Source organism: Paralichthys olivaceus, chromosome 11 (assembly GCF_024713975.1).
Source record: "Paralichthys olivaceus isolate ysfri-2021 chromosome 11, ASM2471397v2, whole genome shotgun sequence".
NCBI lineage: Eukaryota > Metazoa > Chordata > Actinopteri > Pleuronectiformes > Paralichthyidae > Paralichthys > Paralichthys olivaceus.
The window spans coordinates 8,614,162-8,630,025 of NC_091103.1; the positions used below are offsets into that span (position 1 = coordinate 8,614,162).

Genomic DNA, 15,864 nt, shown 5'->3' on the forward strand with positions numbered 1-15,864 from the left:
TCCTCACCCCTCCTTCCTCCCTGCCTACATTATCACCTCTCACCCACCCAATCTCCCCCCCTCACCCAGTCTTGTCCTGCCCAGCCCTGTCTGTTTCATCCCCATACATATTGGACCCAGACGCAAAAATCCCAATTTCACACGCACGCTCTGGTGCACAGGGCGAAGAAGACCACTAATTTAGTGCGTGTAATTATGTGAGTATCAGTTTTTAACAGCCAAAGGTGCCAAACAGAACCTCCGTCTATGGTTGAGTTGGGGCTCGGTCACAAAGGCCTGGCAAGAAATGTGCACAATCTGACAGTAAGAATCCCTGGGAGATGTATTGCCGTCTCACTCAGCAGACTGTCCATTAATCAAATCACGGAAAGAGGGGAGTGGTCAATCAATACACTCTACTGTACATTTACATCCAGACTAAACATCACTCTCACTCCATCAGTGATTCCTTGAATAGATGGATTTATAATTCTCTCTTCTTCATTATAAGAAATTGGGTTTATTTCAGCCTCTTCACTGTAGAAACTCTTTTTATTCTGTCTTGTTAGTGAAATGTGAATGCTATAATGCAGCCTGTGATTTACACCCACTCCCACATTTCGGGAGCTAAGTGGATGGGACTCATTTTGCGGACAGACCCACACTGTCTAATGTGGAAAGTGATGACTTGTGGATGCTCTAACTCTCAGAGCATACTGACCATTCTGTATCTAATGGGACTCCCAGGCATAGAAATCCTATCAGGACTTCATCATTTACTAGAGATTGTCTAGATCCAAGCTTGCCTCTCTTACTAATGGATGCACAGTGTACATTAGCTCTGCCGCAGATAACTTTCATATGGGTCATTCACCATGGAGACTGCTGTATTACCCGTGCACATTTAAGTCTTGAGTTTTCCTGTCAGTGTTGCTGCTTGTTGTGTCCTCTGCTTCACATTTTTATGATTAAAGTGCAAATTCAAAAAACACAACAAAGCAATTTACACATGCATATACAATAAAAAACTTGTGAAAGTATAATTTCCCCGTCACCTTACAATCTAAACTTAGTAGACATTTATTGTGCTTTAAATTGCTTTAAGGTCGTCAACAAAAATACCACTTCAAACTCATTTTAAACTAAAAAGTAATTCAAAATAAAAACAAAAGAAATTACACAAATTGCAGTTCACATTTTAAATTGCTCTATAATCATGGTTCCCATATTTCTCTCTTTCGAATGCCTAATGGTAGTTCTCATGCAAGATGGTGCCGAGTGTCTTTGATGGAGGATTTAGTGCTAAAGAGGGTTCAAGTCTGTGTGGGCAAGTCTAAGCTGGGGCTGGGTTGATAAAAGCGATGGGGAGGGAGCGGCATAAATGGTTCGAAAGTGCAAAGAAACTCCACTCGATCCAGCTTAAATAAACTGCCACATTTGGCCTTTGCCTTCACATCAAAGCACAGACTGTCTGAGCCTCAGTCCCATCTCAGTTTGCAGCCGTTTGCAACATACACGTTTTTGCACCACCAACACTACCTAAAAGAAAAATGAGCTCAGTAGAGGCCTCGACAGCCCTGCTGTCAGGGGCACCTTTTGCTTAGCGACAACCCGCTCAGGCCTTATTTTCACTGTGAAACTGCACGGTTTATTTTGATGTGCTGTCTGCGTCTTACAGCGTTGACCCTCAGCTCTTCTGCTTTCTGCTTTTACTTGTGATAAGAATTAATAACTATCTGCTTGTTCACCAGTCTTGCAAAGAGCAATGTATCATTACAGGCCTAACTGAATCACATGAAGAAGCAAAGAGCTCCTGTCTCTCTTCTGTAGCAAGGTTTTTTTCTTTAGACAAAATAAAGGGAAAAAGAGTCTAAGTCAGAAAAAAGAAATTGGAAGACCTAATTTTACAAACAGCCAGACAGACATGGTTACATGGGCGAAGGAGGGACAGCTGCTGTGCATTCCAGACGAGGTCGAGACGTCAGTGAGTGGTGAAAACAAGCATGAACTGTATGTTGCGCCAGTGCACTGCTGGCAGATAAAACCACCAGCAAGCAGAACATCTGGGTTTGACGAGGAGTTGTGTTGCTGGGAGAGGAATGACACAAATTTTCCTCACTATGTTTGGTAGCAAGAATTTTGTGATCTGGTTTTTAACTATTTTAATTGACGGATAAAAAGGATGAGATGAAAAGAAAGACAAAAAAGTCTAACACAGATTCAACCTTTGATTTTGTGGAGATCTTAACTTGCTGAGAACTCAACATGCTCGTTAAAGTTTTGCCTCATGCACATTATCCCCCAGGTTGATCAGTTTAGAAATGGCTATTATGTCATGTGTGTCTGCAGACTCAAATGGATCATGATACACTGTATGTAGGCTTTTGTTGTGTAAAAGCAAAAAGTGTGCATGCTTTTGCGGATTAAATGATAAAGACATGCTGGTTAATTGGAACTGTGTAAGGCCTTTTTGTGTCTATTTACAAGTCATTTCTTGAGTCTTGACCCAGTTAGTTTTTAGCAGTCTATTCTAGTGTTAGTATCCCGAGGGTCTTTCCCCTTCTCCTCTCATCATCTCCCTTGTTGTGCCCCCTCGTCCCACACTTCTGGTCAATCTAATTAGATGAGCGCGAGTCATCAGGCTCTGTTTAAAGCCATCAAAGGGAGCTCTGTTCCCCATTGGGTGCCTACTGGCTGTGAGCAGAGAACAGTAAGCCCAGTGTGTCCCTGGGACCCTCGAGACAGCCCACCCCCCATCCCTACTAGCCCCCCGCCGGCAGCTAAAGTGACATCATCACCTCATCCCTCGACCCCTGACCTCTCAGAATGTTTGACCCCATGCTTGGTCTGGTGACAGTCGGCCCACTGTGCAGGGGCAACTTTGTTGGAGGGCTAGTGGGGGTCATGGTGTCACTGATGGGCACCAGGCGCTGCTCTCCCACCCAGGGTTTGTGGGTAAGAGAGGGATCAGTGTTTGTAGTATTTGATAATATACTTGTGTGTTTATTTTAATGCCACATGAGTGGGATATACCTCGGGACCTTGTGTGAAATCCCACAAACTGCAGACATTTAGTATAAAAGAAAGAACTGTTGGAAAGCTGTTGCATGAGAACTGCCCCACTGCACCAAACACTCTTTATAGTCTGCACTGATTTTCACTGTCTGCTTTCTTAGGCTACTGAAACATGCACAGGTGTTGCCTGCATAAATAGATCACATGCAGTGTTACCTCAATGTCTTCAACTGATGAGATCTGACATAGTGACAGCTCTTGTTTAAATAGATTGTCTCTGATATGGAGACAGCGTCTGTCTGGAAGGGAGGTAATTGTTGAGCCATGTTGTTGATCACGGTCAGATGCAACATTGTTGACTGTGTGTGTGTGTGTGTGTGTAAATAGCTAACCTAACCACATTCACTAGTCTCTTTTTCCCACCCTCTTTTTGCCTCAATTACATTATCCATTCAGTGAGCTTTATTGGCATGGAATATAACACAGGCTGCATTGTATTAGCTTGGGTTGTCAATAATAGTTAAAGCAGGGTACAATTTTAGCAGGTTAATAATTGAAATCCCGAATTAAATTGATATTGTTATTACTCAGAATAATATCATAATCAAAAATCATATCATTTTTCCATTTAATTTTGTGATTGGCAGATCCAGAGTGCGGAGATGTCCCCCTGCTGACACCAGGAAGTAAAGAGATGATGTCCCAGGCTCTGAAGGCCACCTTCAGTGGCTTTACAAAGGAACAGCAGCGGCTGGGTATTCCCAAAGGTAAGACTCTAAGCTGCCTCTATTCTCATTAGTCAGGTGTTGACATTTGCATTAGGGAGATGAAATGTTAGTAAAGCAGGAGCCATCAAATCCACCTCAACATGTCACACGCCAGGCATGAATGAGTCCTTCATGTCAAAGCCTGCTTTAGATCACTCAGTGACAGTGTCTCTCACTGAAAAGAGGGAGACAATGGCATCACATTCAAATCAGTCCAGGCAGACTGACAGACTGACTGCAAAATTCAAAAAAATTTAACACAGAGATGCACAGAAAAAATAACATGTTTATCTTCACGCTGTTTGGAAACAGCAGTTCTTTCAATATCTGTCTATGTAATTGTGCTATATCTGCAATCTATGGTTTTGCAGTAGTTACATATATTTACCACAGAGGTAGTGTGAACTTTGGAAGCAAAACCAAAGGTTGATTTTCTCACAGTGAAAACAAAACTTAATACAGTGATGTGCTGCAGTTTATGTTCTTCAACCAGAAACATCTATCTATCTATGTATCTATATACTTGCATGGGTCACTAAAACAAAAAAAGAAGAAAAATCATTGCATGTAACCATTGCAAATTTTGTTCCTGTTCAGATCCCAGACTGTGGACAGAAAACCACGTGGCTGAGTGGTTAACATGGACCGTGAACGAGTTCAGCCTGAAGAACGTTGACTTTGAGAAATTCTGCATGAATGGAGCCAGCCTGTGTGCGATGGGGAAGGAGCGCTTCCTGGACTTAGCACCTGACTTTGTGGGTGACATCCTTTGGGAACATTTAGAAATGCTTCAAAAAGGTAAGGCTGCATTAAGCTGAAGACAAGTTTGATATTTTTGTGCATTATAGGATATTTTTAAAAGAGGCTAGAGGCTGAAAGAGTTTCTAATTCATATATATATTTATATATATATATATATATATATATATATATGGACTCTGTCAGTGTTTGCTATACAGAAGCCAAAACAGGAAGATGCAGTTTAAATCAGGTCATTAATTTTTAATTATAACGCTGGATGCAGTTACATGATACATGAAATCAATGAGGAGGTCACTGACGCTCTTTATCTATTTTTCATGAAGAGGATACAAAGCATTATCCCATCAATGGATTGACCTCCAACTTCCAGGAATCCCGTTATACCTCAGACTACTTTGTCAGTAAGTACTCCTCACACTCATTGTTAATCACTCGGCATAACGGCTTGAGATACACTCAAATATGAATGTGCATAATGCAAAGAGGTTAAATGTTGCGGATGAGAGAAGATTTAGTGTTTAGCGTGGTATAAAAATGGATTTGGATCTCATGATATGGCCTCACTTTAAGTTTTGCTGATGCAAGGTCTAATCAATAATGTTACCTAAAATGTATAAGGTTCTTCTTATGCTCTCAGCTTGTTTTACGTTGTGGACTATTCCCACATTAAGCATTTGGGGCAGGAGTTCAGGACAAGAGGGACAATGACTTTTCATCCCTTTTTTTGCTCCTCGCTTTCTCTCTGTGCTTCTCTTCGCTCGTCGTCCTTTGTGTCTTCAGGCTACGGTGTTGAGCATGCTCAGTGTGTCCCTCCTTCTGAATACTCAGAGCCCGGCTTCATCACAGAGTCCTACCAGACGCTTCATCCCATCAGCTCGGAGGAACTGCTGACGCTCAAGTATGAGAGTGAATACCCTGCTGTCATCCTGCGGGACACGCCCCTCAACCCGCTGCAGGGGGACTACTTCTCTGTCAAGCAGGAGGTGGTGTCCCCCGACAACATGTGTGTGGGACGCCTCAGCAGAGGTGAGGGGTCATATATGGAGAATATACTGTAGTTGTGATTATGTATTAAAAAGTATAGGATTAGTCTGCAGGAGCATTGCAGTTAAGAATGTAGCCAGGTGAGTTTGCATTGAGTGCTTGAAAGTGGTTCTGTGGGTGTATGTTTGCATGTTACTGTGCTGAAGCTACCAGAATCGTGTCATACCACATCGGTGTGCACGTATTAGAGGAAAATAAATGCAGGCCCTCTGGTTGATTTGTGGTTCAAGCAAACCTGCCTCGTACAGGGTTAGGGGAAAAAAAAGAATAGTCTATTGTTTTTGTCAGAGCGATACACGAACCTAAGCCACAGCGTGTTCTCTTCGTGCCGCTCATCTTTTATGTAAAACAGCTGAAGTGGTGTAACCTTCAAGAACTTTTTTTCTTCTTCTTGTTTTCGTTGGCCTCTTTTCCTTGACTCAACTTTTGGGTTCTGGGTAAGGAGATAGAGGTGTCATCCTCAGTTAGCGAGCGTGTAGTTTTCTCAAGATGCTGTTTGCTTTTTTGAATGCACACGGCCTGTCTTCTCTCCCACTGATAGTTTACAGAGGAATTAGGAGCATGGTTTACATTTATAGTCACAAAGCTAGGATTTTCTTCTCACACATCCCTAGCTGTATAAATGAATAGCATGTGCCAAACGCATTATACAAGCCCCCTTATGGTGCTTTAAGCATTTGCCTGCAACGTATGAGGTCCGGCCCTCATGCATCACACATACCAAGCTTCTGAGCGTGGCGTTGTGCTCTCCCAACGTGGGAAAGTATTTGCGTAGCCCAACTGATATCCACATGTGGCTTCAATTTCAGCAGTTGGAAGATTTCGGCATCTATCGAGGCGCTGCATTATCTGTCATTTGTTAATGACTCACCATTGAAAGACTCCTCTTATCTTTCCCAAGTCCAAAAATAGCAAGGCAATTTGTGTAACTGTCTTCCATTTAAAATCAAACTCAAGTGTTGGTGAAATGAGGTGTTAAAGGGAGAGAGCTGTGGCACCCTATAGAAAAATACAGCTTATTGAGAAAGCTTTTGTTTGTTTTCAAACATATTCCTCCTTTGTCAAATATTACAAAAAAATGTGTCACAAATTTCATTCCGATACACCCAAGTATCACATTGATATAAAAATATATAAAAATGCTATTAAATTTACAGTTTGCTCCTTTTTAATAACTTCAACTCACTTTCCGCTCGTCCTTCCCTCAGGTAAGCTCGGCGGCCAGGATTCCTTCGAGAGCATCGAGAGCTTCGAGAGCTGCGACCGACTGACCCAGTCGTGGAGCAGCCAGTCCTCGTTCAGCAGCCTGCAGCGGGTGCCCTCGTACGACAGCTTCGACTCGGAAGACTACCCCACTGCCTTGCACGGCCACAAGCCCAAGGGCACCTTCAAAGACTACGTGAGGGAGCGCTCAGACCACAGCAAGGATAAACCCGTCATCCCGGCAGCGGCGCTGGCAGGATACACAGGTAAGATAACTCAAGGTCATAGTTTATACATTATCATTTTGTGTAGAGCCCTGCCTCAAAAAGTGCTGTGGCTTTTTTCACAGCAGACATTTTCAAAATGTCACAGCAGGAAAAGCTTTGGGTAAATAATAGCATTACTCATAGTTCTGTTCCATTTAGGTGGAACTATATGGCAGCCAGCATGCACAATCCCTGGAGTTTAATAATGGGAAAGGGAAATGCATCCATTAGACATTTTGATAGTCTATAACTATATTATTTAATTATGTACAATTATTATTATCATTGACTTATACATATGCAAGTGAAGTCAAATGCGGTGGCTTACATTAAAATAATAATTCTGGTAGTGACTGCAGGCTGTCAGAAGACAGCTAGATATCTTATTCCTATTTGCTGATATTCATTCTTGTGCGAAATGAAAAAAAGATCCCACAGCCTTGAACATTGCATTGTAGATACATCACCTATGCAAACACAGACACAACAGCTCAATTCAAAGATTAGTATGTTTTTATTCTCTGACTGCTGTGTAATCAGTGCAAACAAAAGCTGAAATAGTATCTGCATGGTTATCCTTTTTGTGGGAGAAGCATTCCCTCATAGTGCAGAATTCCTTCCACCAGTTCTATCATATTCAGCTGTAACACACTTGTTGATTCTCTGCAAAAGCCTCTGATGTGAGGGGGCCTTAATGCACTGCTTTTAGACCAAATAAAAACACCCCTCCATCCAGGGAGCCCAACTCACGCACATTACAGGAAATAAAACAACATTTCCCCCTTCTTCCTCTCCACCGTCTTCTCCTTCCTCTTCTTCGTACTAGTCTTACTCTTTTGTTCTTTCTTCACTTATCATCTGCCTCATTGTTATCTGCAGCCCGCATCTCAGCCTACTTATTGTAGGTCGTCCTAGCAACGCCAGTGAAACTGAACAGAAATTGTGCCCGCTCTGCGCATAACACGAGAGTAAAATTATCTCTTCATCTCATGAAACGTCTTCATACTCGTACACGCTAAAAAAACCTGGTGTATGTGCGTTCTCCAAGTTCACAAAGATGTGGAGATATTTGCAAGCTCCTCTCAAGCAAATGCACTACTTTGGCATCTGCAATGGATTTTGGTTGAGCATGAAAAAAGCTGCTCATGTTACTACTTGTTACACTTTATAATTATAACAATAATTGTATTTACATAGCACCTTTCAAAGCAGACATTACTAAAGTGCTCCACAAAGATGAGACTGAAAAACAGAAGCAAGACGCAAATTAAAAATCTAAATCGAAGACAAAAGCAAATTATTTATTTTGCTTTTGAAAAGCAGATGAAATATTACATCCTGTCACATACTCTTAAACTGCTCTTAACTTACTCTTGGCTGTTCTTATAATTATGTGTATCTATGTAAATATTAACTTTAAGGCTTTTCTGGTGTTTGTGTAACCTTACTTAACACTCATGTAGAACATACTCTTCAAATCACATTTTGCACAGAAGTATTAAACCTAAATTAAACAATTAAGTTAAGTTTTCATGACACACATTACTATTCAAAATCTGGATGGTAAAGAGAGTCTCGCGGTCTCACTTGTCGACGCTGAATTGCCTCTTAACGTCAAAGTGTTTGGGACTTTTTCAGCCATGTTTAAATGACAGTCACAAGGCTGCAAGGTTGGAAAAAAAGGGAAATTCCAGTGTCAGTAACGATCCATAGATCAGGTCACAATAGAGTTTCCGGAAGTTGGTATGCACAAGTTAATCGGCAATCTTCACAGTTATAAGTTCAAAAGCTGCTTACAGAACAATGCGTCATTCATGTGTAATAATGTAAGAAATGTGTCATCATGTGCATATATTATCAAATAATGTAAGATATGGACTAAAGGCCCTTCTAGTCACCATGAGGTTGTGACGTGTTGTTGAACTCAAACCGATAATATGATGCATAAGCTGCTTTATTTATATGTGAATAAGATTCATTATCAGATATTGTGACAGCCTCATGTAAGGTTTGGTGTGATGTGGAACAAGATATGACCAAATCTTTCCTTAATGACTTTGGCTTTGCTGGAAACCTATCATCTCAAAATGTCAGCATGAGGGAATATCCTCCACTACTGCGATTTCTGTCATGTATCACCTATTACCAAAAGTGCAACTCCAAAGGGTGTCTGTGTGAAAGCCTTGTAAGTGTCCAGCCTAATGCAGAGCAATGTGTTCTCAGTGAGTAGAGTGTGCTTCCCCTGAGCTTTAATGCAGCTAAACCTCTCCTGAAAGAGGAAAACGCCGCGCGGCCCTGTTTGGTTCCAGCTGTTGTTAAGAGCAAAGTTCAGGGAGTGTATTAAAAGATGTGGTGTACGTGTGTATGCGAGACCATGTGCATAGGCAGCGGGTGTGGGTGGATGAACACATGGAGGTAGAAAAAGGCACAGCAAGAGAGAGAAACCTCAACCACAAAAAATCAAACCTTAAAGTAAAAAAAAAAAAACAGGCATTTGTAAAATTCCAAATTGATGTTTATGACAGCTTGACAGCTTGCTCTGCTCAGCTTCCTGTCTCAGTCGCAAGTGACAGGTGACACTTGTAGCGAGGACAAGGAGCCCGATAAGGCTTTGGAGAGATAAGTGAAGCTCCACTTGTCGTCTCCGTGGTTTCCTATGACAATTCGCCATACACACCTCTATTTGCAGTAACATCATGGTGAACTCTTGTCCGTCTCACACAGTGCAAACACTCAAATACACACACGGGTGGTTTAAAGTTGGTAACAATATTGATGATTCATAGTTTAAGTCGTTTTTTAAAATTCAAACTTACTCGCTTGTTCCATCTTCTCTAATATGCTGATCATGATTCGAATTCTTTTGAGATGTCAAAAAATTATAAGCCCCAGTCATGACCCTGCCGTCTATTGGGCTGACTGGCCCCTGCCGTGCCCATGTCCGTCTTTCAGAATTTTTATTTTCTCTTTATTTTTGAAGTATCCAATGGTCTTGAACAAGGAACAATTTTCAAAGTCTATTCAATGATGTGTGGCTTTGCTGTTGGAGATCTAATTGGCTGTGTAAATTGTGGCCCTTATGGCCCCTGATTTACAAAAACTCCCAGATCCACCACTGTTGCATATATGCTCAAGAATCACTATTGTACCATGGGTCAAACACTTGGCGTTGCTGTGAATGTGAACCCCACCCTACCCACCCCCTTTTGCCACACTGTATGCTTTCTCAATGAGGCCCATTGTGCACGGAGACTTGAAACATATTTTTGGAAACCTCTTTCTTTTTTTTTTTTATTTTGTCAAAGGGTCGTCTGCATTCTGGCGTGAGAGCGCAGCGGGCTGGTAGACGGGCACTGTATTACCCTTATGTGGGCTCGCTGTTACAGTAGCAGACTTTTGGAATGCGAGTCAAAACTCTGAAAGAGACTCAGTGTTGCGGAGCCACTTATTTTCCAAAGTTGGAGTAGCTGTTGTCATGCACCTTCTCCAGTCGTCGCAGGGCTCTGAAACGCCATTTCAAGTGTTCAGCCCACGCGCCCGTTTCCCTGAAAGCTTGTGTTTGTGTTGTATATCGGGTTTTTCCTGAGGTTGAGAGAGAGAGAGAGAGAGTAAGCTAACTGTTGCCTTTAGCCTCAGTTTTGCTGAGGCGGTGCGCTTCATAGGCAGGTGTGATATCAACATGCGAGCCTCAGAAGTGGGTGGATGTATATGCTGAAAAACCACAAGATCATAGAGCACTTCTGTGAATCTAGTTCAGAGACAAAACCAAGCCTTTGCTTTTGGTTGTTTTTGTTCTGCTTTCCCTCCTTTTCCTCGAGGTGTAATAACACAGAAGTCTCTGTTTTACCAGGTTATTATATTGGTCTCGTTTCACGATAAATGCATTCCAGTTTAACATTACTGATGACTTAACAACTGCTCCTTTTCTCACACACTCGTCTGTATTCAAGTCTCTGTTGCTGAAGGCTGCCTTATTTTAAACTAGTGATTTCATCTGTGTGGAACTCAGACTCTAGATTCACATACTGCACAGGGCAACTGGCAGACAAGGGAATACATGATGAATGGGACTGTTGTATTTAGAAGGACATTTGGTTCCATTGGTGTACTTCAGTCCGACCCAGATTAGAAGGCTTACTTTATCCTTCCTCAGACATGAGTGATGAATATTAAATGCTGATACAAGGCAGAAGTATACACCATATATATTTATAAATATATATTTTTTTTTTTCCAATGAGCTAAATGTTATATCTTTGCTTTGCTGCAACAATAGATAGTTCCTCTTTTGAAATATGTGTTTTACTGGTCTTACAACAGATGCAATGTGCTGTGTCTTAATGTATAATACAGTACTTTGGACTCCAACTAACAATGGGACTACAGAACATGAATGCCTCCAGAATCTCGCTCTTGATATCTTTGCCCTGAGCTCACGCTTTGCTAACTCCAAACTCCCACTTCCAGCCAGTGTACACGGTAATGACGTGTCTTCTTTGTGTAAACAGCTCCACTAAAAAACACACACCTTCTCCCCCTCTCCCATCTGTTCTGCAGGCAGCGGCCCCATCCAGCTGTGGCAGTTCCTCCTAGAGCTGCTGACCGACAAGTCTTGCCAGTCCTTCATCAGCTGGACAGGCGACGGCTGGGAGTTCAAGCTCTCTGACCCAGATGAGGTGAGAGGTCGCGACACCGCCGGTCACCAGCACACGTGCTGGGAGGTCCTGAGTAGATAACCAGATGAACAAGACGTCTTCTTAGTTTTCAAGAACATTTGCATTCCGTGTTTGGCTCCATTCATGTTTTTTGAAGGTCTTAACTTTGCAGGTTGTTTATCAGTAGTTGTTTAATTGAAGAGCAGTAATAGCTGCATTTGTGTGTGAATGTAGATATATATTTCCTGATGAATGTAATGTTTTTTCTTTTTATTAGTTAAGCAATAATTTGTTGCATGTTTACTGTGTGATTCGTTATTTCTGTTTGTGTCACATCTTGAGCAGATTATTTCCTGTGTTGTTTTAGGTTGCTCGGAGGTGGGGCAAGAGGAAAAACAAGCCCAAAATGAACTATGAGAAGCTGAGCCGTGGCCTGCGCTACTACTACGACAAGAACATCATCCATAAGACATCGGGGAAGCGCTACGTCTACCGCTTTGTCTGTGACTTAAAAAGCCTACTGGGGTACACTCCCGAGGAGCTGCATGCAATGTTGGACGTAAAGCCTGATACGGACGAGTAAAAGCAAATTTGAAAAAGGAGGCGGAGACGGACGTTTAAAGAGCCGCATGGACTGGGGCTCATAAAGTGGTCTTAACTGTTTGATAGTATTGGTAAACCATTTTTTTGGGGGGACCAACATGTTTTTAATGACTAACTGTGGTCTTTGTCAACTTCGAGCTCTTGTCTCTCAAACCATGATTTAAGAGGAAGGCACAACCCTAAAGCCTGTATTCATACCCTGTTGCATTTGAGATGTGTGTGTGTGTGCGAATGTGTTACCGGTATTATTTTGCAGCTCGAGGCAGATAGAATGCTTTCGGGTAGAGTTGAGGTTCAATTCTTCCGAGGTAGCACAGTGACAAGAGGACCAAGACAGGAAGTGTTAGAGAAGATAGACTAAAAGAAAATCATTCTTTTGATTCTTGGGGTTAACAAAGAGCGGGCACAAAGCTCCAGCTGAGGAAACGGTTGCCAAAATGTAAAAACCCAAGTGAGGAAGGTTTAATGTCATATTTAGATATATACGGTATGTTCACTGTTTCTGAGAGTTTTCAGCTTGGACCAAAAAGTATTGTTCACATTTTTGTTTATGTTAAATGAGCTTATGCTTGTGCTAGTATTGTATTACTGATGTTGAGAGCACCCAATGTAAACCTACCTAGCAGGCATATATTGGAAAGATCTCATGTTGTCAATGAAGGTATCACAGTTAAAACCGAATATTTGGCTGCCATCAGAACTGCTCTCTCTCTTTTGGAGCCTTACATAAAAATGTGCTGATTGGTTATCAGACACCATCACAGACACCAGCCCTGTGGTTTCAAAGGGTGCAAGGACCTAGTGAGATTACTCATAACTCAAGTCTCTGACAGACACACAACTGAAAGCAGCCGTTGCTTTTGAAACTGACGCGTTCACCTTAACGTAGGTGTTTGCCACTTAGAGACACATATTGTGACTGAAACTTGTGCATTTTGCATATACCACCAGTATTAGCAAACTGTAGACAATCAGGAGTCCTCGATGAGAAGAGTTGTTTCATGTGCAGATGAGATGCATAGTTTCTGGCTCCACTGTCCGTGTTTGTTGCTTTAGAAGTGTTGGAATAATCTATATGTCTGTCTGTACATTAAAATCGCAAGTGAAGTAGTTGAGGGGCTGATTTTGCAAATTCGTAAGAATGTCCGCTTATTCTTTCGTTTGTTATGCAGAGTGTTTTGGCCACAAGTAGGTTGCTGCAGTTTAGTGTGGAGATGCAGTATAGGATAAAGGGACAGGCAATTGAGAAGTGTTGAGAGAATCGAAAGCTGTGTGGGACAAAGGTGACTGTAGTAGGAATCTGTGGTTCCAGTGAAGTCTGATAGAAAGTGACTGAAATGATGCAAGTTGGATTTTCGAATAAAACAACCTGTGTATTTAATTAGTAAGTTTAGACCCTGCTTACAGAAACCTGAATGCAAACAGACATGTAGGACTAGTGACAGACATTCGTGACTACTTAGTATGTAGTGTGTTATGTGTCTATGATCAAAATAACATTCAGTTCATAGTGAGCAACTCTCTCATATGATTTGTATAGTTTGCGCAAAAAAAACACATGCAGAGATTAACTGTTAACTTTGAGCGAATTGGCAGCAGTTCCTTCCCGAACAGTGGGAACCGTGGCTGTACACTGGCCTTATGGGAAATGCCAAAGTCAAAAAAATCATCTTAGAAGACAATGTTATTGTTTACAGTGGCTGAATGTTACCCATATGGATGAAAATAGCTTTTGAGATGTCTGTTTGTACAGATTGTATTTCATAATGCTTTATTGAGACCCAGATTACACAAATAAGCAAGAGACAAAGCAGTAATAATAACCAAAACCCATGTGAGGTCTTTTGGCCACGGTGCCTCGGGTTTTGTCCACAGTGGTGGAAGACAGGGACCAGAAATCTTTCACATTTGTTGACTCTTCTTTTATCTGTTAATATGTTGGAAAGCACACAGCTGTAGGACAAAGAGAAATCACCGTCACTGATCTGGGTTACCCACTGAGTGCAGAAAGGAGATGCTGTACACGATCGTGATGTATAAGTGGTAACAAGCTTGTGCACCATCACCGAGCGCTGACTCACCAACCTTCAGCCATGCTTGTCATCCGGCACAAGGAAATTAATTAGTAACTGTACTTTCATCCTTTTCTGCACGTTGGTGTCAAGGTTTCAAAACACTGTTTTTTTGTTCAGGTTGTTTTTCTGATGTCGATGTTTTATGTTAAAGAGAGCTTTACAGATTTTTTAAATATATTTGTAACGGTTGCCAGTGCCCTTTTTTTTTTCTTTCCATACATGGTCATGATGTTAGTATGGTTGACTCCATAAGATCAATGTGCTAATAGAAAACGTTCTGTTACTTCAAATGTTAATATTATTTTGTCAGGAAAATATACTGTTGTTAACTGTCAGAGATTACTGCAGGTCTTATGTATTAATGAATCGTAGTCAGGCAAGTGTATACACACCAATAGATTGTGGCATATGCATATCTCAGAATGGATTCAGAAGGAAAAAAAATCTTTTTTTGTTTTTGGATGTTGTTTTTTTGTACATTTTATAGTGTCTCCGTATTTTTTTTATGAGATCATTTTTATTGTATTTAGTTCACAAACATTTGAATATTTTTCAATAATTTATATTTTATAAAAAGACAAGAGTTGCAGACAGCTGGTGCTTTCATGGGAATATAAAGGTAGCGCAGGACAAAATAATGTAGCGACTTTTTTGTTTGTTTGTTTGTTTTTTTGTATAGAAAATCGAGCTGTCTGCTAGAGAAAAAAAAGGCTGATGCTGGCCCATCAATGATTTCTGCTGGAAAGGTTTTATAAACTGTAGCTTCTATTTCTAAAATGTACTTAATGTACTTCAAAATGTTATAAAATATATGTGAACAAAGATTTCCTAACTGTGTGTGGTGTTACTGCATTGAGTCATGAACATACACCATTATGATGCTCTAATGTTAGTGGTAATTGTAACATATGCTATCATTCTTGATTTGGTTTGTTTGAGTAGATATATAGACACATGGATGAATAGAGAGATAGATAGATAGATAGATAGGGTGTGTCTCACATGCACTAATGAGGTGACGTCAAATCAGAAACAGCACACTAGGGCCTATTCATGTGCTTGTAACTCTAGGCTCATATAAATTCCACTGTAGATAGAAAACATACAGGACCGTGGCCTGCTGCCCTGAGCTGCACAGCTGTTTGGCCCTGCTGCAGCAGTGTAGCGCTAAAGCCAAACCCCAATAGATCAGGCTGTTTTTTAGTTGAAGCAGATTGCATAGACGAGACGTAGAAACATAAAACTTCTTTTAAACACAACACAGATTTGCATAAATGCACCATGTACAAAAAACGATGCAAAAGTGACAGTGACGCTAATCAAGTAAGAAGCGCATCATAAGGAAATTAATATACATGCATGACTAATTTCACATACTTCACATGTAACCCTAAAGCAAACATGATAGAGCCGTCTTCTGCTAAATCTTAGTCACATTCTCCTGGGGGACCTGTTGGTGGTGTTGTTGGCAGAGGGCAGGCTGAGGTTATCCAGG

General features: G+C 41.3%; 1 protein-coding gene across 7 annotated transcripts in view; it reads left to right on the plus strand.

The window, feature by feature from the left end:
* Window positions 1–15,193, plus strand: part of ets1 (v-ets avian erythroblastosis virus E26 oncogene homolog 1) — a 37,260-nt gene extending 22,067 nt beyond the window's left edge. For 4 of the 7 annotated variants that reach the window (XM_020095251.2, XM_020095253.2, XM_069535091.1 and 1 more), the window contains 7 exons: window positions 3,642–3,761; window positions 4,359–4,559; window positions 4,847–4,924; window positions 5,304–5,549; window positions 6,776–7,036; window positions 11,594–11,712; window positions 12,059–15,193. In XM_020095251.2, the coding sequence (XP_019950810.2) occupies window positions 3,642–3,761; window positions 4,359–4,559; window positions 4,847–4,924; window positions 5,304–5,549; window positions 6,776–7,036; window positions 11,594–11,712; window positions 12,059–12,274 (1,241 nt within the window). In that variant the 3' untranslated portion in view covers window positions 12,275–15,193. The remainder of the gene's footprint in view (window positions 1–3,641; window positions 3,762–4,358; window positions 4,560–4,846; window positions 4,925–5,303; window positions 5,550–6,775; window positions 7,037–11,593; window positions 11,713–12,058) is intronic. The other 3 variants (XM_020095252.2, XM_069535090.1, XM_069535092.1) reach the window with 1 other exon arrangement.
* Window positions 15,194–15,864: the final 671 nt, after the last annotated feature.